We start from the raw sequence: 23,171 nt of genomic DNA on the forward strand, positions 1-23,171 counted from the left end.
CTGCCTCAACCTCCCGAGTAGCTGGGACTACAGGTCCGCACCAACACGCCTGACTAATTTTTTTGTATTTTAGTAGAGACGGGGTTTCACCATGTTGGCCAGAATGGTCTCAATCTCCTGACCTCGTGATCCGCCCGCCTCGGCCTCCCAAAGTGCTGGGATTACAGGCGTGAGCCACTGCGCCCGGCCCGATACCCTTTTTTTCTTTAGGAAATCTCTTTTCTTAAACCCTATTTATCATTCTTCTTGTTGTTATGACTATGCAAACCACTTCTTGTGTGGCTGCTCTGTGTTAGCTACTGTATAGCAAGCTGTCCTCACTACCTGCCACCAAGCCTGGGGCTGCGTATCCCGTGAGAGGCCGGGAAACCTGATCAGACACAGGCAGGTCCCCGCCTTTCTCCCACCAGTCCCTGCCCCGGGTGACCTTGGTCATGGCCACCTTCTCTCTCTGCTTCTCTGTTCTCATCACAAAGTGGGGACTGCGAGGGCTTCTGCTTCCCCAGAGCTGCACAGGGCGAGTCCCTGCTCCTGCAGTGCACTCAGGGGAAGCGCTCTCCCTGTGTCCCTCCCTGCCATGCATACGCCAAGTTGGAGGGCCTCTGCTGTCTTCGTGCATTTATCCTTATTCTATCCCAGGATCAAAGTTTCCACAAAGAACTCCTCCTGCTCACATATCTCTTAAGCCCTTTCTTCCACATTTCCTAGACTTTCTTGCCCACATTGGCCTGCTGGTTTTAAAGAGACTCCTTCCCCCCAGCCCCTCAACCCAGACCTCTCCTGCTTGATAAGAGCATGCTTGTTTGTAATGTCTGTGTGGTTTCCCTGGAGGACGGGGACATCTCTTCCTGGTACAGGCAGCATCTGGCCCAGAGAGCCGGACTTATTTGCTATACAGCAGTGCTTTTTTGGATGAAACCTACCCTTCCTTTCAGCTCCTTGGAACCCTCTTCTTTTAATCTTCTTCTTACCCTCCAGCTACCAGTACTGGACTGTTTTACGGAACTTGGGGAACCTTAGCATAGCCAACTCTCTGTGAACTCTGTTAATAGCAGATCATAGCCTTTACCACATGATCTAGAAATCTTCTATATTTGACTCTGGGGTAGGACTAATGATGTCACATTGTTGAGGACTGGAGCCTAGGGTCAGAGGCTGGCCCTGCCCCTTCCAGCATCCAGAAGGGGAGGCCATGTGACCTGAGGGCCACGTCCTCAACTGTGCAGCTGGTGTGACAAAACCTGCTGCCGACCGTTGCTGTCAGGATGAGTTCTAAGAATCATCAGCCTTTCTGATCACCTATGGGTGAGCAGAAGCATTTTCCTTACCCCAAATCTGCAAAGCAGGTAGTATCTACCCCTTTCAAAAAAATAAATAAATTTTAGAAGTTCAGTAACTCACCAGAGATTGTGCAACTAGAAGGATAGTCGGGATCCCAAAACTTGTTATTTTCCCGTTGACTGCTTCAACTGAGGTCACACCTGCAAGGTGCAGACATAGCTCCTGGCCCTGGAAGGCATCAGCAAATGTGAATCCCCCTTGCCCGTTTCCTGCTGGGAGACCTCATGCCACACTGCGACCTGACCTCAGGTGAGGTCCTCCTCACTCATCCTTCAGAATGGACCTCACTGTCTGCTCCTCAGAGCCTTCTCTGCCATCAGCCACCCTCCCATCTCGCCCTGGCTGCAACAGCCCCTTCCCTTGGGCTCCTGTGACACCCACTGCTTTATTATCGTTAGTTACAGTCTTTAAGTAGTACGGAAAATGAGTTTTTTCTGCAGGTTTTCTCCCTTGCCAGATTGTGCCGTCTTGAGGTCCGTTCATCCAACAGCTGTTACTGAGGAGCTACCATGTGCCAGAGGTTGGACTGAACACCAGGGCACACCAGATGCTCAAAATCAGATGTGGACCCTGCTCTGATAGTGTGTATTCTCTTTTGCTTGCCCAGGTACCTATAGCTAGCACATAGGTATGAAAACTGTTTGTTTTTTGTTTTGTTTTATTTTTTGAGATAGAGTTTCACTCTTGTCACCCAGGCTGGAGTGCAATGGTGTGATCTTGGTTCACTGCAACCTCTGCCTCCTGGGTAGCTGGGACTACAGGCACCTGCCACCATGCCTGGCTCACTTTTGTATTTTTAGTAGAGATGGGGTTTCACTATTTTGGCCAGCCTGGTCTCAAACTCCTGACCTTGGGTAATCTGCCCACTTCGGCCTCCCAAAGTGCTGGGATTATAGGTATGAGCCACCGTGCCCAGCCTAAAATGATTTGTTGAATGAATAGTTTCCATTTCAATGACACAGCAAACAGAATGGCTACCAGCTCAGTTGCGCTATGCCTAGTGCCGTGATGAATGTGTGAAAGGAGCTGCAACTCACGAGATGAGTCTGCAGCACAGCTTGGCTCCTTTTCCAGAGGCAGCCCTGCACAGACCGTCTGTGGTGGAAGCAGGGGAGGGGCACGCCTTGGGCAAGCCTAGGGTCAACTCACCCTTTCATTATCCTTGTTTTTGTTGCAAATCACCCTTTGGAGAGCATTTCAGGGATTGGTGCAAGGCTTGCTGAGGTATCAGAATCCAGCTGTGTGAGTTGGAGTAGGAAGAATTGGGTGCAACAGTTTGATCCCCATGAAGGCGAATGACCTGGGTTGTCTGGGCAATCTCTTCCCACCAGGCTGATAAGCATCCGCCTCCTCCATTCTGTCTGGTGGAGCATTTTTAACCAATTTGGCTGCTTTGAGAGTGAGGCACAGGCCAGAGAAGCCCAAGGCAAACGGCTTTAGATACCCAGTGTAGGGGATGGGAGTGGAATATCTGTGAAATGCAGAGGCCAAATGAACAGATATGACTTGGAGAACGGAGGGATGTGGACAGTGTAACCATGACCTCGGTACAGGGGGCCTCGTGTCCTCGAACAGCTGCCTTCCCAGGCACAGGGAGCCCAAGCACAGCTTGGGTCTCAGGCTGTGCATTGCCAAGGGGTGTTGAGTCTTGCAGAGAACTGTCACCCTCTGCAAAGTGAAGAGGCTCCACAGTAGCGTCAGTATTTGTCAGTTTTATTTGGGCTTCACAAGCAGGACAGCGTAAGGATTTTAGGCACAGTGGCCCTGTTTGGGTGATCCCACCTAGAATACAGTCCCACTGGGCTTTGTTCTCCATTTTCAAGACTGCCTTCTTTCCAGTAAGGAGGAGTTGCCTTCAGCTGACCTGTCCTCCCTTTCAGGACAGAGGCGGGACTCAAGCACTTGACCTGGGCTGTGTGGGCCCACCCTTCGGCCTCTCACAGTGGCTTCTGGCCTATTCTCAGGCGTGCTTCCTAATGGAGCTCCGTCATATCTCCTGAAAAAAATTAAATGTCTTTAAACAAGATTCTTTAAAAACATAGCACACTGTGTTTTTCTAATCGTTATGTTTGGAAAAATAGTTTTCTCTAAATGAATTTTACTATAAATGGCTCTTGCCATCAGTACAGCTGATTCCTTGATCATTTTAAGTAAAATGCAGGGTTGCATTTTGTATCTGCCTTGAGGGAATTTGGCTTTTATAGCTGTTTGTAATAACGTGGTTCTGAGGCCTTTAATCTCCCGTAGCAGGGAAGCCCTGCCAGCCACAGAGAGACGTCCTGCCTTGCCAGCCAACAAGGCCGTCACATCGCCCTGGCTGTTTGGCCTTCGATGGGCTGGGGGGTAAGGTGGGAAAGGCACAGATTTGATTGCTGCCTCCCCCAAATCCAAATCTGGTGGCCTTGCACACCTTGGAATGACTTCGAAAGTAGTCGGGGTTTGACACATAGGCAACACAGACTTCAGATCTGGATCACGAGAGTGGGGAAGGGCCTTTCCCAGCATTCACGGCACCGTTTCCATCTTCGTGTGTGTGCATGCATATGTGTGTGAACATGCACATGGATCGACGTGCGTTGTGTTTGTGTGATCAGGTACATGTTGGACATATACACACTGTATTTTTATCGTGATGATTATTGTGCGCATGCGTAGCTTATGTAATCGAATCATAAAATTACAGAGCTTAAGTAACAGCTAAAACCCATATGGCACTTACTAGATGCCAGGTACCGTTCTGGGCAATTTATATAGATTTATTCCCTTGACTTTCACAACAACTCTCTGAAGTAGTTTTATCCACGTTGCACAGATGAGAAAACAGGGAGGCCTAGCGAGGTCACCTCGCTTGTTGTAGGTCACCCAGCTGGTCCGTGGCAGAGCGGGAGGCACGAGCAACTGCTGCCGTCAGTGCTGTGTGCTCAGCTCCATCTAGGAAGAGCACAAGAGCCTCTGGCTTCTGCCATGGCCTCACATTATCCCCACTTACCAGAGGAAGCCTATGGAGATGGCAGCATTCCTGGGTCTCACCTCTGATTGGTACCCATCGCCCCATGCAGAACTCTGTCCATTTCACCCGCTCTCCATTGTGGGACTCTGGAATAGTCTCACCCAAGCAAGATTTGCAGCAGTGAGCCAATTGCAGACCTCTCCTCTTGGCAGCACACCCCACTGCGTGACGTCTTCTGTCCAGTTGGGTCTCTGACACCAGGGAACTCAGCCGAGATGCTGGGGGCACTTACTGAAATGAGAGCAGCAAGAGCATCAGCATTCTGAAAGTTCATGATGCAAATTAGAAAACAAAGTCATGGCAAAGAGGCTCATTAATCATTTAAAGCAGTCTTTCCATTAGTGTAATTTCTATTTATGACAATTCACTAATTTATTTGATCTGCAGTGGGGCTGGGCTGAGCCCCTGCACCTGTAGTCATTCACTCCCAAGCTTGTGCATGGGATGCAAACAGCCTATTTTCGAGCAGGGAGAGATGACCCGTCTGAAGGTACCCCCTCCCCAGAGCACCCACTTCATGATGCTCAACCCAAATCGAGTGTGAAAACCTTCACACCAAATTCTCCATGACAGAGCTCAAGCTTTTGCTCTGTAGACTTTGGATACTCACCAAATGTTCTGAGTATAGCACTTACTTTTTTTTTTTTGAGAGATCAGGCTCACACACCTCAGGTCTACAGGTTCCGAAGAGAACCTCACAGATTCCCATCTGGCTTCACGTTCCCCAGGAGCAGAGTGAACCGAGCAATCATTTTTTCCTAAAATGCCAAACCAGGTCATGGCAGACTTCAGTCACATAAATATAGACAGGATCTCAAAGCTGCCCCATGGTTTCAAATGGTCTTTGACTGCGGTACATTACCAAATATTTTACTGCTAATGGCCTCGCAGAAAATGACAGGGAAGGTGTTTTATTAACCTTGTGCATTTGCTTTGCATCTGGCTGGGTTTTTCAAAGATTTGGAAGTGAACACTCATAGTTCCCAAGACATGGAGATTAACTGAGATGGCATGCGTGAAAACGTTTGTAAACCAAAAGGCTCTGTACAAATATTGATTAAATAATGTGATAAATAGGGAAGACTGACTACTGATAATAAGTAGGATATAATACTTGCCCAGGAGGCTGGGCTTCGTAAACATAGGGAGGCCCCCGCCTTGGTCTCTGAATCCCCAGCACCTAACACAGCAAGGACAGGACAGGTGCTCTGCAGGGTGCAGCGGCAGCAGCCAGGGAGGACAGAAGGGTTGGTTTCCAGGGTAGGGACATCCCAGGTAAGGCAATGTTTGAGCTCTAGAAGATGGGGGTGTTCACCAGAACGACAAGGCTAAGGGTGCTCCAGGTAGAGGGGAAGCCGAGCAAAGACAGCAAATAGCCCCATCTCTGGAAGCGAAGACCCAGGCGCACACGGGCTCAGGGTCTAAAAGGGGAAAGGGCAACAGGAAAAGCAAGCTGTACGGGAGCTTGTGGATTGTGCTAGGGTGTTGGGACTTTGTCCTGAAAGCAGTGGGTCGCCCTGAAGGGTTTTGACCCAGCGAGCGACGGGATCACCTTCACCGTGAGGAGGACGGATGGCTCTGATCAAATGGTGGAATGAAGTCTTCCTTTCCACCTGCTCCTGGCCTGGCCTTGTATGTCTAGAACACGTTTGGTTCTGTGGGGTTGTGCTCCCTGCCTTTGGAAATTAGGCACAAGAGTCTCCAAATGTACATATAGGGCAGTACAGGTCTGTTTCTGCTTTCTCTCCTGGCCTCCTGCCCTCAGCCCTTGGTGAGGCCTTTAAAGGGTGTCGAGTTGGAATGAAGGAAGCCAGCAAGGGACAGGATTCTTGCTGGTGTATAGGTTACCTGACTTGTGAAACTCATTTCTGCTCTAAAGGGTTACAGTGGAAAACCAGAGCAGTGACCCTTCTCTGAACCCTGCAGTTTGCAGAGAAGGAAGATAGGATGGGGCCTCTCTCTTGTGGGTAATTATGGAAGTATCCAGTATAGCTCAGGGCACAGTTGACCATTGAACAACACAGGTGTGAACTACGTGGGTCCACTTAAGTATAGATTTTCTTCCACCTCTGCCACCCCAGAGATAGCAAGACCAGTGCCTCCTCGTCCTCCCCTTCCACCTACGCAACATGAAGATAAGGATGAAGGCCTTTATGATGGTCCACTTTCACTTCATGAATAGGAAATGTGTCCTCTCTTCCTCATGATTTTCTTAATGTTTTCTTTTCTCTAGCTTACTTTATTGTAAGAATATAGTATGTAATACATACAACATGCAAAATATGTGTTAATGGACTGTTTATGTTATCTGTAAGACTTGGGGTCAGTAGTAGGCTATTAGTAGTTAAGTTTTGATACAGTCAGAAATTACATGTGGATTTTCGACTGTGTAGGCGGTAGGCACCCCTGACCCCATGCTGTTCAAGGGTCAACTAAATATCCTTTTTTGTTTGTTTCTATTTTTTTAATTTTTTTTTTTTTTTTGAGACGGAATTTTGTTCTTGTTGCCCAGGCTGGAGTGTAATGGCGCGATCTTGGCTCACTGCAGTCTCTGCCTCCTGGGTTCAAGCAATTCTTTTCCTTCAGCCTCCCAAGTAGCTGAGATGACAGACGCTCACCACCATGCCTGGCTAATTTTTGTATTTTTAGTGGAGACAGGGTTTCACCATGTTGGCCAGGCTGATCTTGAACTCCTGACCTCGGGTGATCCACCCACCTCGGCCTCCCAAAGTGCTGGGATTACAGGCGTGAGCCATTGCACCTGGTCTGTTTCTGTTTTTTCAATGTGTGTTTTTTTCTCTTCAAGCCAGATTTTTTAACTTACGGAAGGGATTGAGTTCTCATACTGTTGGAGAGAGCGGGGTATGACATATGCAACTTTTGTAAACCTCAGTTTCCCCTTTGCAGAAGAGCCACATCCTCTGCATCTTGCATGTGGTGGGCATAAGGCTCGAATGTGGCTCTGAGTTGAGCATGCTGTGTAATCTTTGTGGGCTGAACACACACATAAGACCACTACTCCGAGGAAGCATGGCTTCCTCCAGTGCCAGCTACAGAGTAGGTGCTCAGTAAATGTTCCCGGACACAAGCTTGTGTGGGTGGACATTCGTTGATAAACTGGCCTTGCATAGGTGGTAGCTGAAAGCTACCATCAGGTTCCTTCTGCATCATCCCTGGAAAAAAAATTCATTCATTAAGTTGACTTGTACTTCCTGCCAACTCTGTGGAAATGAATTAGAGACTCGGAGACAGTAAACTTCCCTCTTATCCTCAGGATGCTCACCGGTTTCTAGTTTGGGAAATCAGCCATGGCCACAAGTATCTGGAGCCCAGGGTGGCTGGCGCTACAGTGGGAGTGAGGCATAGGGCCCAGGGCCAAGGGGCAGCCTACCAAGTGCTGTGCTGGGGCTCCCTGCCTGCCAGATTTGGGGCTCCTCTTCCTGGGCAAGTCACCACCCCTTGCCCCTCTTCTAGGAGGAGCCCCACTTGCACAGGCCACTTACTCCTAGAGTTACGCATCACCATCTCACTGGCAGGGGATGAGCTGACACCGTTATTGGCCTAAGCCAATAATGCAGAGCACATCTGTGTTCCCACTGCCTTATGTCCTCCCCCAGAAAACTTTATGTGTGACCCCACAGGAGAAAAAGGCTTTCCGAGTCCAAGGGGCTCTTGACCTCTTCAAGGGGCCAACACAAGTGCCTCTAAGGTTCCACAGCACCCAAAAGTCTCTGTGCCTTTAGTGCTACTTTGAAGGTGAGCTCCTGACCCTGTCACTCTGGCACGCCATGGACTTCAGACTGGTTGCGCTGGAAACATGGATTCGTGAGAGGAGTCTGGACAGGGAAGGGGGCACTACTCTTGGAGCAGCAGACCCCAAATTTGAATCCCCACTGGGGTGAGTTTGAATCTACCCGCTTCTGGCTGTGTGGCTTTGGGAGCATTACCTAATATCCCCAAGGAGGCTTCCTAAACCTGAAGTTGTTGTGAGGACTAAGTGGGATGATCTGTAGGTAACTGACACACCACAGGTGCTCAGTGAAAAGCAGCAGGCATTTATGGAGCCTGTATCGTGTGGCAGTGACCGGGGCACTGTCCCTTCCTCTCCCAGGGCTTGGAACCACAAGCAGTCCTCTGAATTCTTTCTTTAGTGGATTGGATTGCATGTTTTCTGTTCTTCGAAGTAATATTTTCCCATGGGAAGGCCCAGAAGCTAAGCAGTTGGGAAGGTGGGGCTGCCTCCTCATTGACCTTGCTGGTTTGAGCAGGGATGGCAGAGGAAGGTTAAACTGAGCAGAGATAGCCCCAGCCCCTGGACCTCATGGCTCACTGCCTCCACAGGTGTTTGACCAGCAGGGCATGTGGGCAAACTGTAATGGACTCCAAGTAACTCAGCCACATCTCTGAGGCAGAAAGTGGCAAGCTTGGAGGACACTGTGAGAGGAATTTGTATTTCCTTGCAAGGGCGTTAGAAACTGCCTGTGGGCAGCTCCAGCTATGAGAACATGAGCTGGGCTGGGACGTGCGTTTTCTTAGCGCTCAGGCACACAGGGATGTCAGTCATTAAACAGTAGGCATGGGTTAGGGGACTTCTGTGAAGCCTGGGTTGGCCCCAGCAGTGATTTCACAGTCCTGCTGCCAGTGTCTTCATCTCTGTCTCCTGAGAGGCAGGGACAGAATGGTGGGGGTAAAAACCTGTTGACGGTTTGGAAACTTCATCCCCAAGTGACTAGGAAGAGCCTTGATGGGAGGCAGCTGTTTCAGCACCATGGAGAGCTCTCTGCTGGGCACCCCTTGGGCTGGAAAAACACTGGCCAGGCTGGGTGTGGACACTAACCCAACCGCTAGCCAACTGCGGGGCCCTGGTACAACCTGGCCCTGTGGATGGCAGGATCTTTGTCCAGTGGGACTCATGGCTCCTAGTTTCTAGGTTTACTGTGAGGAATCAATACAATATATCGAATAATCCCTGAAAGCCGGAGAGCAGAGTGTGGGCTCAGGGGTCAGCCTGCCTGGGTTCAAGCCTAGTCCCTGTCACTTGCTAGCGGCATTGGCTTTCTTTTTCTTTCCATGAGCCTCAGTTTTCTAGAAAAATCTTTGAAATGAAAATAACAGTACCTATCTCATACACACCATATTCTGAAGTCTTAGCTTGAAAGTAGTGAGTATTGCAGTGAGAAGATGCGGGTTGAACACTTACCCAGGGCGTCCCTCCAAGCAAGCACCTTGGAAATGTTCTCTATGGTGGCAATAATGATAGGAACTACTATTGTCATCATCATTATGGATTGACCTCTTGCTCCAAATGCCAGGGTCCATGTATTTAAGAGACAGTAGCCACCCCCATCACTGCCACCATCGCCACTGTATGTTGTAGTATTACAACTGTGGCTGTAGTCGCTGCTGACCCTTCAGCCAGCCTTGCCATTCTTGTGCACAGGCTGAGATGCAAGACTGTTTGGGTGGCTTACAGGGCTGAAAGGAAGTCGGATATGCATGCAGGTAATTAGCTTTATTAGCTCAGCTGTATAATTTTATGGCTTACGTCCGAAAGCAAATTAATATAGAAATATGCTATTGGAATGGCTTCCAAAGCTCCAGCACCATTTGGCAACTTGGTAATTACTCACAGGCGGACTTGCTCCCCGGACTAATCACTGCAGAGCTTCTCAGCCTGACCGGGCCTGTTAGGCATGGTCTCTGCTCTGCAGGCACGGGGCTGCTGCCTGCCTCCAAAGCCTGGTGTGAGACTTTTTAATGAGAGTAATATGCCATAGTCTAGGTCTTAATTTCATGAAAGTGAAAATAAACTCCAAAGAGAATCAGGAGGGAAAACAGAAAGAAAGAAAAACAAGTATGTGTGTTTTGAGCCCAAATGTGTCAGTGACTTGCCTCCGTCCCTAGAGCCTCTCAGTGCTGACCGGGGTGAGGCTACACTCGAGTGCGGCTGTGTCCCAGCGTCCCAGGCCTGTAGCGAACTGTCAGCATTTAGTTTTGTTCATGGTGTTACCAAAGGCACATTATTGTTTACTTTTGTTATACTAATTTTTGTATTACTTTAAGTAAGTGCACATGGTTCAAAATTGTTTTAAAAAATAGACATTCCCATCTGCCCTGTTTCCTCCCCGCCTCCCAGAGTGCCCACTTTTGTTTGCTTCTTATAGAAACTTACAAAATTTATTTCTGAAATAATAAGTACATGCAAACACACCCTTTTTACCCCAATTTTTTTTTACACAAAAGGTATACATTTTACATCTTGCTTTTTTCACTTACTGCATATCTTGAGAAACTTTTCGTATTATTTCATAGACAATGTTCTCTCTCCTCTTTCCTGCTGCAGAATATTACCGCAGAGCGGGAGCATGCCTGTGTGCCCCCGCCTTGTCAATAGGGATGCTTTTCCACTTCCATATTGTCGCCAGTCTGGCAGACGGGCTCTTGAGGAGGTCCTTTTCCTCTGGAGATGTCGTTTTGCAGCAAAGAGCCTGGCCTCTGGAGTTAAAGCGGCTCCGGTGGGGGGCCGTTCTGTCCCTGAGTAGCCCGGGACACATTGTTGAGCCCTCTGCTTTCTGGTTCTTTCCCTGAGTGAGAGTGGCAGCTGTCCTGGCCCCACCTGGTTGAAGGGAACGTGCCCAGCACTTGCTGTAGTGCTCACTACACTACAGGCATGTCCCGACATGTCTTCCCTTTCCCCTTCCACTCTGGGACCCGGTTGGACCACTCTGAGATTGAGAATGGGCCAGTGGGAACGTTTTCTTCACTGAGAATTGGTCACTGCTCTGAGCATGACTTCGTGTGCCTGTAAGCCATGTGGGCCATGAGATGACAGCTGAACACCAAAACCAGAAACAGTGAAACTGAGCTCATCTTGCCAGCACGGCACACACGTTTCCACTCTCCCCTGCCTTTGATTGGAGTGAGTCACAGCATGGCTCGCAGGGGTCTGGTCAGGAGCAGAGGAAGGGAGATCTGATGTCTTTTTTACTGAAGAGGAAGTTGCTCTGTTCTGTGGTGGCTGCAAGGGAAAGAGAAGCGGCAGCCCCACTTGCTTCCGCTGCAGGCACTCTAGTTCCCGGGGTCCAGTCCCCTCACACTCTGCAGGGGATGGCGTTTCCTAGGAGGGGTGGCATGCTCGGGGCCCCACAGCAGTGGGGCTGAGCCCAGGCCGATGGTGGGGCGGGGGCTTGGGGCAAACTGACTCAGCAGAGCTGACCCCTCCTGGAAAGGACAGCATCCCCCAGGATCACCCAGTCGTGTGCACAGTGACCAGTGGTCTCATCGGGGGTTGGCATTGGTCCACTTCTGGGCTTCCGCCCTCGGGAGGGAAACAGCTTTGCACACTGCTTGGTGAGGGTCTTGTTGGTGCAGGGACTTGACTGGTAGAAAGTGCAGGGCACTGCCCTGAGTCAGCCTGAGACCTTCTAGAAGCTTACCCTAAATCAAAATTAATTGCTCGAAACCTCTAAGAATTCTCATAAAGGGCACTGGCTGTGTTTTCCCGCTGGCAGTGTCACAGCACGCAGGGCTGGTGTGGCCGATGGAGTAACAGGGATTGAGGAGGCAGCCGCAGGGTGGCTCTGGGCAGGGATGCGGGTACCAAGCAGTTGCCACAGAAGAATCCACAGGGCTGGTCGGAGTTATCTGGGAGCAGGCTTGCATCTGCCCGGTGCCCCTGTGGGCAGGGAGGAGTTCCACTCTGTGAGCATCACGTGGTGCTAAGCGACATCCCAGGCCGGGGCTAGCGTCCTGCCTGTCACTCAAAGCCAGTGAGTTGTTTGACCTTCCTGAGGCTCGGTCCCCTCACATGTTAGACGGTACTGGCTGTGTGTGCCAGCTGTGTGCTGAGGGACAGCATCAGTTACCTCCTGGTGTGCCAGGGTGGATCGTCAGGGAGCCACTCTCTTCCTCATGCTGAAGACAAGTTGTGGGTGCACTGCCGGTGAAGGGCGGCTTTTGATGAAAACCATCCTTTTCTTTATGGCTACATTCATGTGGACTTGCCATGCGTGCTTTCATTACATTGTTTAGTCCATGTTTATGGAGCTACTTTTGGTCCCAGGAGTTGCATGAGACATGAGAGCTTCACAGAAAGGTGCTCACAGTGCCTCAAGGGAAAGAGACATGCAAGTGTCAACTGCAGCGTTTTTGGATCAGGCTTGAAAGAGCATTGTGCAGACCGCAAGGGCAGGGCGGCCATGTGGCTGTGCTTAGTTGGCTCCCCTGAGGGGTACGGTTGTGCTGGGTCTGAAAGAGAGGAGTTGACCAGGCAGAAGAAGGGAAGGGACATTCCAGGAAGAGCTGGGCACAGAGCCTGGAAAGGAGAGAGCAGGGTGCGTCCAGGTCTGCAGCACGCGGTGAGGATATGGAGAGTCCACTATGAAAACAGACGTGGAAATGGACAGTTAGCATGGAGTCCCTGAAGCTCCACAGGAGAGGCATCTCGCAAGGCTGTGGGGCACAGAGGAAGGAGCCCCTCGCCGGGGCTACGAGAAACGTGGCACATCTCCGGTTTGTAAACCCTTGGAGGGCAGAGTGAGTTACTCTTTAACTCCCACAGGGCCTGTAGAATTAGTAAGGTTGAAAGCCTTCCCCTCTATCTTTTCATCCTCCTGATCACCTGCAGAATGGGCACTGGGGACTCCCTCTGTCCAGAGGAGGTGCCATTGTGGACTGAGGCTGTGAACACTGCACCCAGGGCCCCTTCCCCGGCTGGTAGACGACTGGGTGCCAGTGATGGTGCAGCTTCTACAGCAGAGGGGTGCCTGTGGTTTGACACACTTCCACAGTGGAGGGATGCCCGCGCCGTGGTGCGGCTTCCACAGTGGAGGGACGCCCGCGCCGTGGTGTGGCTTCCACAGTGGAGGGACGCCCGCGCCGTGGTGTGGCTTCCACAGTGGAGGGATGCCTGCGCCTTGATGCGCTCCTATAGTGGAGGAGTGCCCAAGCTGCTATGTGCTTCTGCAGTGGAGGAAAGCCAGAGTGGTTTCAGAGCAGGTGTGGGTCAGGCTGGGACAACCTTAGGAGCCCTGGAATTGAGCATTTTGGAATACACTGTACCGTTTCCAAGAAAATAAACTGTGGGTGTCTGTCCCAAACCTGTGGTGCATGTTACCCGTGACTGGGAGATGTCATCATCGTAATGCATGCAGGGCCAGGGCCAGCCCTCTGGCCTGTTCTTCGTCTTCCTCTGTCTCCACATTTTCTCCTGCATCTCTTCTCTCCTAGTAGGGCCCTAGGGCCTCTGCCTTGAGATTCTTGAGGACAGACAGTCCTGAGAGCTAGACCATCATCAGTTCATCTGCAGCAGGTTCTCCTTCACCTCCTCTCCAGAGAGAGGCAGCTGGAGTCTCAGGGCCGCCTTGGGGCTTCCCTCCCTGTGCCCTGACCTTCTCCTGGGAGGGTCCTGGTGTGAGCCATTGTGATGTCCCTTGGGTACTACATGGGGAGGGAGGGCCCCACGCTGGGGTGGGGGCCAGAGCAGCACAGCAGTGCAGGAGACTTCCCCGGCCGGGAAGAAGCAGGGCCCCGCAGCTTCTTAGCAGCCTTGCCTTTGTGCGGGGCTCAGGGGGCTGCGCCGCATGTGCTTGTGGCGGCCTGTATATGGATATGTGGCCATTCACACTGGCGTGCACGCACATATTCACACAGAAACATGACATTGGGGCCTGGTATTGTTGCCCAGTTTCTGTAACTTGGAGGCCGTTGGCAGTGGCTGAGAATGCAGCCTCTGGGGTCAGAGTGGGCTGCTGTGTGGCATGTGGCCTTGGCCAGGTTCTTGACCTTTTTGTGCCTCTCTTTCCTTCTCTGCAAATTAGATAATGCCTACCTTGTAATGCCATGATGAACGTTATATCACTGAGCACGTGTAAGCTGCTAGAGCGGTCCCTGCCTGCAGCACGCACCCTGGAGATGGGAGCTCTAGGCTGTTGGTCTACCCACCCCCACAAGTATGCAGATCCATGGGGTTATGGTGGGCTCTGCAGTTTTTGCCTGCCCTCTAAAAAGCCCTTGAACCCCGAGTTTGATGATGCCTCATGCATTCAGGGAGCCCCAGGAGGGAGCAGGGCGCAGCCAGTCCCACCTGGCCTGTGGCCACCAGACTAGGAGCTCCAGGAGGGTGCAGCATGTGCCGCTGAGCTGGGTTCAGGGCCCTGCATCCAGCACAAGGCCCAGCCTGAGTGTATGAGCACGTGCATGGGGAAGCATAGGCATGGGAACCACACAGCCCTGGGATCACATCCTAGCTCCAGCCCTCACCCAGTAAGACTGCAGGGAGGGTGAAGTACAGGCCCCTGAACTGAGCACCTGCCCCCTCACCACTGGCCAGGTGTCCCTGGGCCTCTCCGATGTGCCAGGCACATGCTGTGCTTCCTCCTCTTCCTTCAGAAAAGTTCTTTAATCTTGGCTGATGCGATTCCCTTACTTTCACATTCCTCACCTTGACGAGTAATTTAATATGGTGCCTTGAGCATTAAAATGGGGATATTCAAATCTGTGGGTTCAAAGGAAGAAAAACAATTCACTCATTATCCATGAAAATAAAACCCTGCAATGCCCTGCTCAAAAAGACACAGACCTTCCCAGCCAATTAGCTCTTAATACTAAGCAACTCCTCTTAAGAAAATAAAATTTCTGGGAAACTGAGCGTGGGTTGCCATTTACTCAGGAACTTGGCTGTGGGCGGGGTAGGGGAATGGAGACCCCTTCGCCTCAGCCGTAGTGAAAGCAGGTGGCCTAACCACTGAGCTGAATAGTGGCCCCTTCTCGAGAGCCAGCACTCAGGCACAGACAGCCAGATATTTTCTAACCTCACTTGGGGCCTGAATCGCCTGAACTAGGTGCTGGGTTACGAGAACAAATGTTTCCAGGAGTGCTCAGTCCCTCAGGGAGACAAGCCTTCACCTTCCCTTATTTGAAAACTGAGAAAACAGACCCGGAAGGGGCCCCTCACAATGGCCTTTGACCCCTCGTCGCCCAGCCAGGCCAGCCCTCGCTCCACCTGTGAGCCTGCCACATATCTGGATCCTAAGGCCCTCCCAGGAGACGTCTGGGAACCTGGTTTCACCACGAGTCTGGGAGTGGACTGCCCTGGGCAGGCGGACATGGTGTCCTTGGGCCCGGCTGTTTCTCCTGAGAAGGGTGCAGTGGAAGGGAGCAAGCTCAACCTCTACAGACGTCCCTGGGCCTGGAACAGGGCACCTCCTTAGCCCTGATGGGGTGCTCTGAATGGACAGCCCTAATGCCCAGATGCCCATAGGGCCTGACCTCCCTGTTTTGACTTAGGGCTTGGAAAGGGACCACGCAGCTCATGCCTAAGGTCCCAAACACCCTGGACATCCAAAGCACCCACTGGGTTCCACCTATGCTGTCTTCTTGAGGGAGAGACGGATTTGCTTTTGCAAAAAGATAAGGGAGCTGCAGGGCACTGCCTCCTTGAGGGGTGCCTCGCTGCTGCTGGCGCTCAAAATAGGCCTGGGGCTGCGGCCTCCATCCTCATCGTGGGAGATGCAAGAAGGCAGGACCCCAATCCCCAGTTGTTGCTTCCTGTGCCTACTGCCCGAGAAGGGGCACCCCTCGCAGAGATGCAGCCTGACTGCCGAGGGAGAAAATGGCCATTGATGCAACATGAATGAACACACGGGGCGGCTGCATGCTTGACTGGGGGAAGCTGCCTGCAAAGTTGCTTAGGAAGGATGAGGGGGCCGCAGGGGGGCCGTCCTTGTCAAGAGCTTCCCGAGCTCCCGCCATGGCCGTCTTCTCAAATGCCCCTACCCTGTGAGATTTCTCAGTTCTCTGTCCCTGATTATGGCTTCCTCCGGGCTTCCTTAGCGTCGCTCCGCTTCCTAATTATAGCCTCCCTCCTAGGTCGGCATTTTAAGAAAATTTGCTGTCTTAACTATGCTTCAGTGTACAGCTCAGGAGTGTTAAATATTTTCAAATTATCATGCAGCTGTTACCACCATCTGCTTCCAGAACTTTCTCACCTTCCCAAACTAAAACTGGGCACCCATGAAATGCTCCCTGCCATTCCTTGCCTCCCTGCCCCCGGTGCCCACCATCCATTCTGTCTCTGGATCTGACCACTGTGGGTGCCTCAGGTCGGTGGAATCGTAAGTGTTCGTCCTGTTGTACCTGGCTTGTTCCCTTTGGCATCATGTCCTCAAGGTTCATCCATGTTGTAGCACGTTTTCAAAATTTCCTTTTCTTTAAAGGCTGAATAACATTCCGTTCTGCAGATAGATCACATTTTGTTGATTGGTTCCTCTATTGGCGGACTTTCAGCTGCTTCCACCCTTTGGCTATTGTGAATATCACTGCAGCGAACATGGGTTTGCAAACATCTGCCTGAGTCCCTGCTTTCAGTTCTTTGGGTATAAACCCAGAAGTGTGATTGCTGGAGGTCACCGTGTTCTGAAGGGCCGTCTGTTGGGTCACAGTCAGCTCCATAACCCCAAACCCTAGCTCAGGTAGCTACCTGTTAACTATTGAATGAATGAGGATTGTCACAGGTCAAAAGAAGATAATTAAAAGTTCATTGCAGAGTATTTATCAGTAGCCATATCAATTCAACAGACATGGGCCGTGTGTGTAATGAGATGGAGAAAATTTCGTTTGGAGAATTCTTCTAAGGAGGGAATTATCTGTGCAGGAAACACTTTGATAAATTGCTTGCGAGAGTGAGATCCCCAAGGGAGTTGGAGGCAGCAGAAATGATGGCTGAATTCCTGGGGCAAGGAGAGAAGTTTCTGCATCTCCTCTGAGATGGAGGAGGAACAGGAGAGAGGAGAAGAACGGGGATGAGGCTGATGCTAACGGTAGGCGACACTTACTTAATGCTACCCACAGGCCAGGAGTATGATTCTGGGCACTCCTCGTGGCGGCCCTGTGAAGTTAGCACTGCTAGCATGCTCGTCTTACAGATGAAGAAAGTGAGGCCAGGGACTTTAAGTAAATTAACCAAAGCTCATCAGTGGCAGTGCCAGGATTCAAAGTTGGGCTGAGTCTCCAGAACCTGCCCTTTTGGGCACCAAGCTCCACGAAGAGAAAAGAGGGAGCAGAGCCAGTGAGAGCAGGAGCTGTTTACTCAGGGCCGGGGCAGCTCTGCCGGCCTCAGAGCTTCAGCCACAGCTCCCAAGCCCTCAGATTCTCTACTGAGGGAAGACGGGATGAGTTAGACATTTGGGTTGCTGTGGAAGGAAGCAAGCAGCATGTGTGGACTGGGGCCAGGAGCAAGAAGACCCTGAGCAGTGAAGCCTGAGAATGTGCAGAAGCCGTCAGCAGGCCCCGGGCGTCAGGTGCAGGAAGGTTTGCTGAGTGTCACAGCCACTGTGCTGTGCTGTGTGTGGAGGGGCTGCAGGCTGTGCTGCTGAATGAGGCGTGGCACCTGCACTTCCACCTGGTGGGATGTTTGCTCATTTGGTGTTCATTTATTCATCAGGCAATATACTTTGAGCAACTGCAGTGAACCAAACACTGTTCTAGGCCCTAAGACCAGGTCTCTGCCTTCATGGAGCTCACAGGCTAGGGCTGAAGCCAAGAAACAGGAAGATGACCACGTCTAGCGCAGGTTGTCAGGGGATGCATGCACGCCTTCTGGAGGGTTCCTGTAGAAGCAAGGTCAGGTTGAGACATAACGTCAGGAAGGAGAAGAGGGCAGGGAAAGACATCCCAGGCAGAATGCACAGAGTGTGGGAGGGGAGGCTTGGAATTCAGAGAGAGCACACAGTATTTGGGGAGAATTGAAAGAAGTCCACAATAGCTAAAATAGGGCCGGGCGCTGTGGCTCATGCTTGTAATCCCAACACTTTGGGAAATGGGCAGATCACTTGAGGTCAGGAGTCTGAGACCAGCCTGGGTGAACATGGTAAAACCCCATCTCTACTAAAAATATACAAAAATTAGCTGGGCGTGGTGGCGGGTGCCTGTAATCCCAGCTACTTGAGAGGCTGAGGCAGGAGAATCACTTGAGCCCGGGAGGCGGAGGTTGTAGTGAGCCAAGATCGTGCCACAGCACTCAAGCCTGGGTGACGGAGTGAGATTCTATCTGCAAAAATAAATAAATAAATAAATAAAATAAAATAGGACACAGGAGTGGGCAGGGGTTCCTGAGCCCCCAGGCCAGCATGTTGCTGACCTTAGCCTGTACTGCTGCTGGTGGCTGTGGTGCTGTGGCCAGCTGGCTCTCTTGGGCAGCCTTCTTGTCTGGACAGCCCTCTCTGGCTAGTGCATTGGACCATTGATGAGGGGGATGTGCCCGCTCTGCTCAGCACCTCTGAGCCCGACTCCCCCACCAGGCAGCAGGAGAGACCCAGGGGCCTCCGTTTCGTCCTGCTGTCTCTCGCTTGCAATGCTTAGCCTCTGCTCCATTCTACCTCAAACTGCAGGAGCTTTGTTCTCACAGGACTGTCCCCAGGGTTGGCCATTGCAAGTCTTAGGTTTCATGTTGCTGCCTTCACCAGAATGTGAACCTCTCAACTTCAGGGTGCGTGGCCCGCCCTTCTTTCATCCTCAAGGCCATGCCACCCACTGTGCATGGCGTGCTTCAGATGAACTGGATGTGTTTGTTGAATGGAATTAACATGAAAGGAAGAAGGAAGGTGGGGTGTTTTTTCCACTTTTGCAATCACTAGAGAATGTCAGAAACTAAAAATTTACCCTTTTATTGCAACTTAAATATGGTGGCTTTAACTTATGTAGGAAAAGGGAAACAGGTTTACAGATCTGTTTTGCGAATCACATTGGCTGTTTAATACTAGCGCAAGGGAGGTTTCTGTTTTCTACATTTTTAGACCTAATTACTTCATCCACTGAAACTTGCTGAGAGACTTTATGGCTTCCTCGATTATGAGCTCTCTTAAGTGAGCTCGTTCTTAATAATATGTGTAGTTACATCAAGACGGATAACAGGACCGACGTGAAACCAGCATGAAACTGACGTGCATCAAGGAACTCACGAGTTGTATTGAACAGTGAACCAGTTTGCATGTTTTATTAAGGAAAAATAACCTTCCATTTCTCTTTATTTTCCCCAGCAAGAATAGTTATTGGATTAAAATTATCCCAGTGGATTTCCCTTTCTTACATAATAGTAGTTTAGTTTACTAGATTTGAGGGGTAGAAGGAGAAGCACTTGCTGTTGTATATGCCCCTAATATCCACATACCCAGGGTGATGCCATAGTGGTTGGTTAGACAGTCCCTTCAGAAGAGGGGAGACATCTGCTCTAGGAGGTTTCCCATCTGAGGGTCTCTGTCTAGAGACTTCTAGATATTCTCCTGTCTCTGGGCTCAGCAGGAGCTGCGTTTTCCTTGACCAAGACCCACCCGTCCCTGAAGCGCAGTGGCGAGGCGAGTGTGGAAGGACTCCTGACCCAGCTTGTCCTGGAGCACCTGCAGCTGGCGCCTCTGCAGTGGGGTGAGTACCCGCCAGCCGCCCATTGATTCTGGGTGGATGTGTTCCTTTTCTCCAAATGCACAAACAAGGTCTTGGGGGGTGTGGCCGGGCACCCCAGATGTGGGTGGGTGCTGAAGGTCATCACGGGAAACCTTGGGGGAAAAAGACGGACTCCCCATGCTGCGCCGGCACCTCTGCGTGGGGGCATCTTTGTTCACCTGGGCGGGCAGCTCGGCACTCAGGTGACAGTGCAGACATGAGAAGGGCTCAGTGCCCGTCAAAACAGGTGCAGCAGGCGGATCTCAGCCTCCGTCTTGACTTGCACTTGCTGTAGAGTGGGCTGCCTTCTGAAATGGCAGTTGACTGTGTCTGGCTGAGCGTGTGCTCTGCAACTGTTTCCAGAACTGAGAGTGGCTTGGGATGGCAGAAGAGAACAGGGTGTGGTGAACCCCTTGTTTTCACCCCACTCACCACGACGATGTGTGGACAGCTTTTCATGCTGTTTGTGCAGAAAAGTGTTTGTTTTGTAAATGCCTCAACTCAATGTTGTGTTCAACCCCAAGAACTCCATTACTGGACACTTAGCACAGTTTATTTGATGGCTTCTTCTTGTTGCACCTGGGAACTTCCACCCTACACTGTGCCTTTCTAAATTGAACTCAAAAATATTTTGCTGAGAAACGAGCTTAGTATTTCTATTGAAGTGAGAATCTTTATTCTCTGGAAATTATTTAATCAGCTCATCTATTTTGGATCTGCTGCAGACAGTCAGTTGTAAGCATATATATCCCCTTTCTTCCTCTTCTTTACCCAAGAGGTCATTGTGAATGAGTAACTCCTCTTTGATCCAGGATCCAGTTCATTAATAAGCTTGTTCTGCCCCTTTCATGGGCTAGAGACACATGGAAATGATTCCAGTGGCATGAGGAGAAAGCAAGCCTTTCTCCTTGCACTCCACCAGCCCCCTTCAGCCTGGAGACCCCCTCGTCCCGCCCGCAGACCCCCTGGTCCTGCAGAGGCTGCCTCCTGGCCCCTCATAGGTGAACGCTGTTGGGACCAGGTGGGCACCGTCGTGGCGGCTGTGGGTTTGCATTTTACACTCGGGCTCCTTCTGTGGACTCTTCCTCCTCTCTGAGCCCGCCTGAGTGGCAGGAAGGAAAGGCCTGGTGTTCCTGCAGAGGGTTTCACTGTTTGGTTCTCTGGAGGCTTCCCTGTAGCCCAGCCACTTTTCTAGGTGGAAATGTCCTATCTGTCTCCTGATGACCTGGGCACAGTCAGCTGTGTCGCTGGACTCAGACAGCTGAGCCAGGGAAGACACCTGGGTCCCCCTGGCTGTGGGGTGGGGTCAGGCCCAGGGGGACTAGCTGTATTTTATCTATTACCGAAGGAGATTCCACCAGGCAGCTATGCAGGACTTTCATGGGGCAAGTGAGCGAAGGGAGGGCCACAGGCAGAACAGGGTGCCAAGAGCAGAGAGCAGAGTGACCTGGGGTGGGGAGGTAGACAGCAGGTGGGCTCCTCCCTTCTGTCTTAGGGTCGGCAGCCCTAACCCCAGGTAAGGGTTTTTGAGATGGCTTGGGGGCCTTTGTTTGGTTGGATGACCAGCGGGGCACCTAGGAGCAGAGCCCTGGGGGAGAAGTTCTGATGGTACAAGGCTGAACGGGGAGAAGTCCCTGCAGTCTGGAAACGATGCCCTTCCCAGGGCACGGACTGCCCTTGGCACTGTTCTAGGTAGGCCCTAAGGGTAAGGAGGGTTCTAGAATTGGAGCGGCACAGGACAGAGAAAAGGGAAGGACCTCAGACTGCTGAGCATCTCCTGTCCCGGGCATTTTGCATAAGAGCTGCCATGCACTACTTGCCACAGTCCTATGAGTGAGGTTTTCTCCATCATTTACAAACAGGGAGACTGAGGCTCAGAGACTGGCACTTGCCCCAGGGGCTCCAGAGTGAACAGAGCTGGGAGCACTGCGTTACGGGCCACTAGGTCTCCACCAACCAGGGATGAACCGGTCCTGCCTGAATACTGGTGGGGCGGCTGGAAGAAGCCCGGGCAATTTGGGAATTTCAGTTGAAGAAAAGCTTTAGTCCTTAATGATCATGAAGGTCCTTTCTCTTCATTTTGGCCTCTCCCCTGGGTGTACTAAGAACACCCTTTAAAAATTGACAATAGTGGGGAAATTAGAGAGAACAGTGGACAATTAGAGCCAAGACTAGGAAGTTGGTTTGGCCCCGGGATGCCTCTCAGCACAGAACAGCCTGGAAGCTGCACATGCCTGTGTGGGCAGAGGTGCCTGCCGGGAGGCGTGAAGGCTCTGGGTCGGGCTCAGCCCCCTGCTGCGTTACATGCTGCTTCCATTTCTTGCCCTAATTTTCTTCCCCTTTTTGTACTAGTTCGTTTTCTGTTCCTTATAGCAGAATACCTGAAACTGGGTAATTTATAAAGAAATGTATTTCTTATAGAGGCTGCAAAGTCCCAGGTCAAGGAGCTATGTCTGATGAGGGCCTTCTTGCTGCCAGGGACTCTGCAGAATGCGCAGGTGGTGCTGGGCATCACATGGCAAGGGAGCTGAGCGTGCTCATGTGCTAGCTCGGATCCCTCTTCCTCTTCTTATAAAGTTACCATTTTCATGCCCATGAGAACCCAGTCATCCATCAGCACATTAATCCTTGAAAGGATCAATCCATTCATGAGGGCAGAGCCCTCATGACCCAGTCACCAATTAAAGGCTCCAGCTCCCAACACTGCCACACTGGGGATTAAGTTTCGACATGAGTTTTGGAGGAGACATTCAATCTGTAGCACCCTTTTTTCATAGGGAGGCTCAGGGAGTTCTTTTGGAAATGTAGTTCGGTTCCATGGCCTCTCAGAATCAGGCAGCCCTGGACTCAGGTCCCAGCTCTATCATGCGTTAGCTATGTGACCTTCGACGCATCACTTTACCTCTTGGAGCCTGAGTTTCTTCTTTATGGAACGGGGTGGTGTCTGCTGCACAAGTTGCTCCAGGGATTACATGAGATGGTGTCTATCACGTGCTCAGTGCAGCCCCTGCCTCCATGCACTATTGTTTCCAGACCCGCATCTGTCTCCTCGTCACCCTCCTACCACCTGTGCTGACTCCCTTTCCCCATAGGTATCGTGGGCCAGCGGTGGGACCAGGCCTGCGCAGATGCCTACTGGGCCCCCACAGCCGGGCTCAGTGCAGGGTGAGAGGTGACATTTCATTGACGTTGTTGACCTTGTTTCACTGCAGCCTCTGGGGAAACAGGTCGGGGGACGGGGTGAGAGAGAAGAGCTGTGGTTTTCACTGCACTCTTGTCTGAAAGCAAAGACCTTTCATGGTGCTTCAGTCCCCTCTGTGGTGTAGTAGAGGCTTTTGGTGGAGCCAGGGGACCTGGATGTACGTTTCGGTCCTGCTACGTGCTG

At 51.3% G+C, this 23,171-nt stretch overlaps 1 protein-coding gene across 5 annotated transcripts in view; it reads left to right on the forward strand.

Annotated features, from left to right (window-relative positions):
• LOC105488384 (trafficking protein particle complex subunit 9) overlaps window positions 1-23,171 on the forward strand; it is a 724,351-nt gene that overhangs the window by 554,794 nt on the left and 146,386 nt on the right. For all 5 annotated transcript variants that reach the window (XM_071067768.1, XM_071067767.1, XM_071067769.1 and 2 more), the window contains one exon: window positions 19,677-19,768. In XM_071067768.1, the coding sequence (XP_070923869.1) occupies window positions 19,677-19,768 (92 nt within the window). The remainder of the gene's footprint in view (window positions 1-19,676; window positions 19,769-23,171) is intronic.

Source organism: Macaca nemestrina, chromosome 8 (assembly GCF_043159975.1).
Source record: "Macaca nemestrina isolate mMacNem1 chromosome 8, mMacNem.hap1, whole genome shotgun sequence".
NCBI classification, from domain to species: domain Eukaryota; kingdom Metazoa; phylum Chordata; class Mammalia; order Primates; family Cercopithecidae; genus Macaca; species Macaca nemestrina.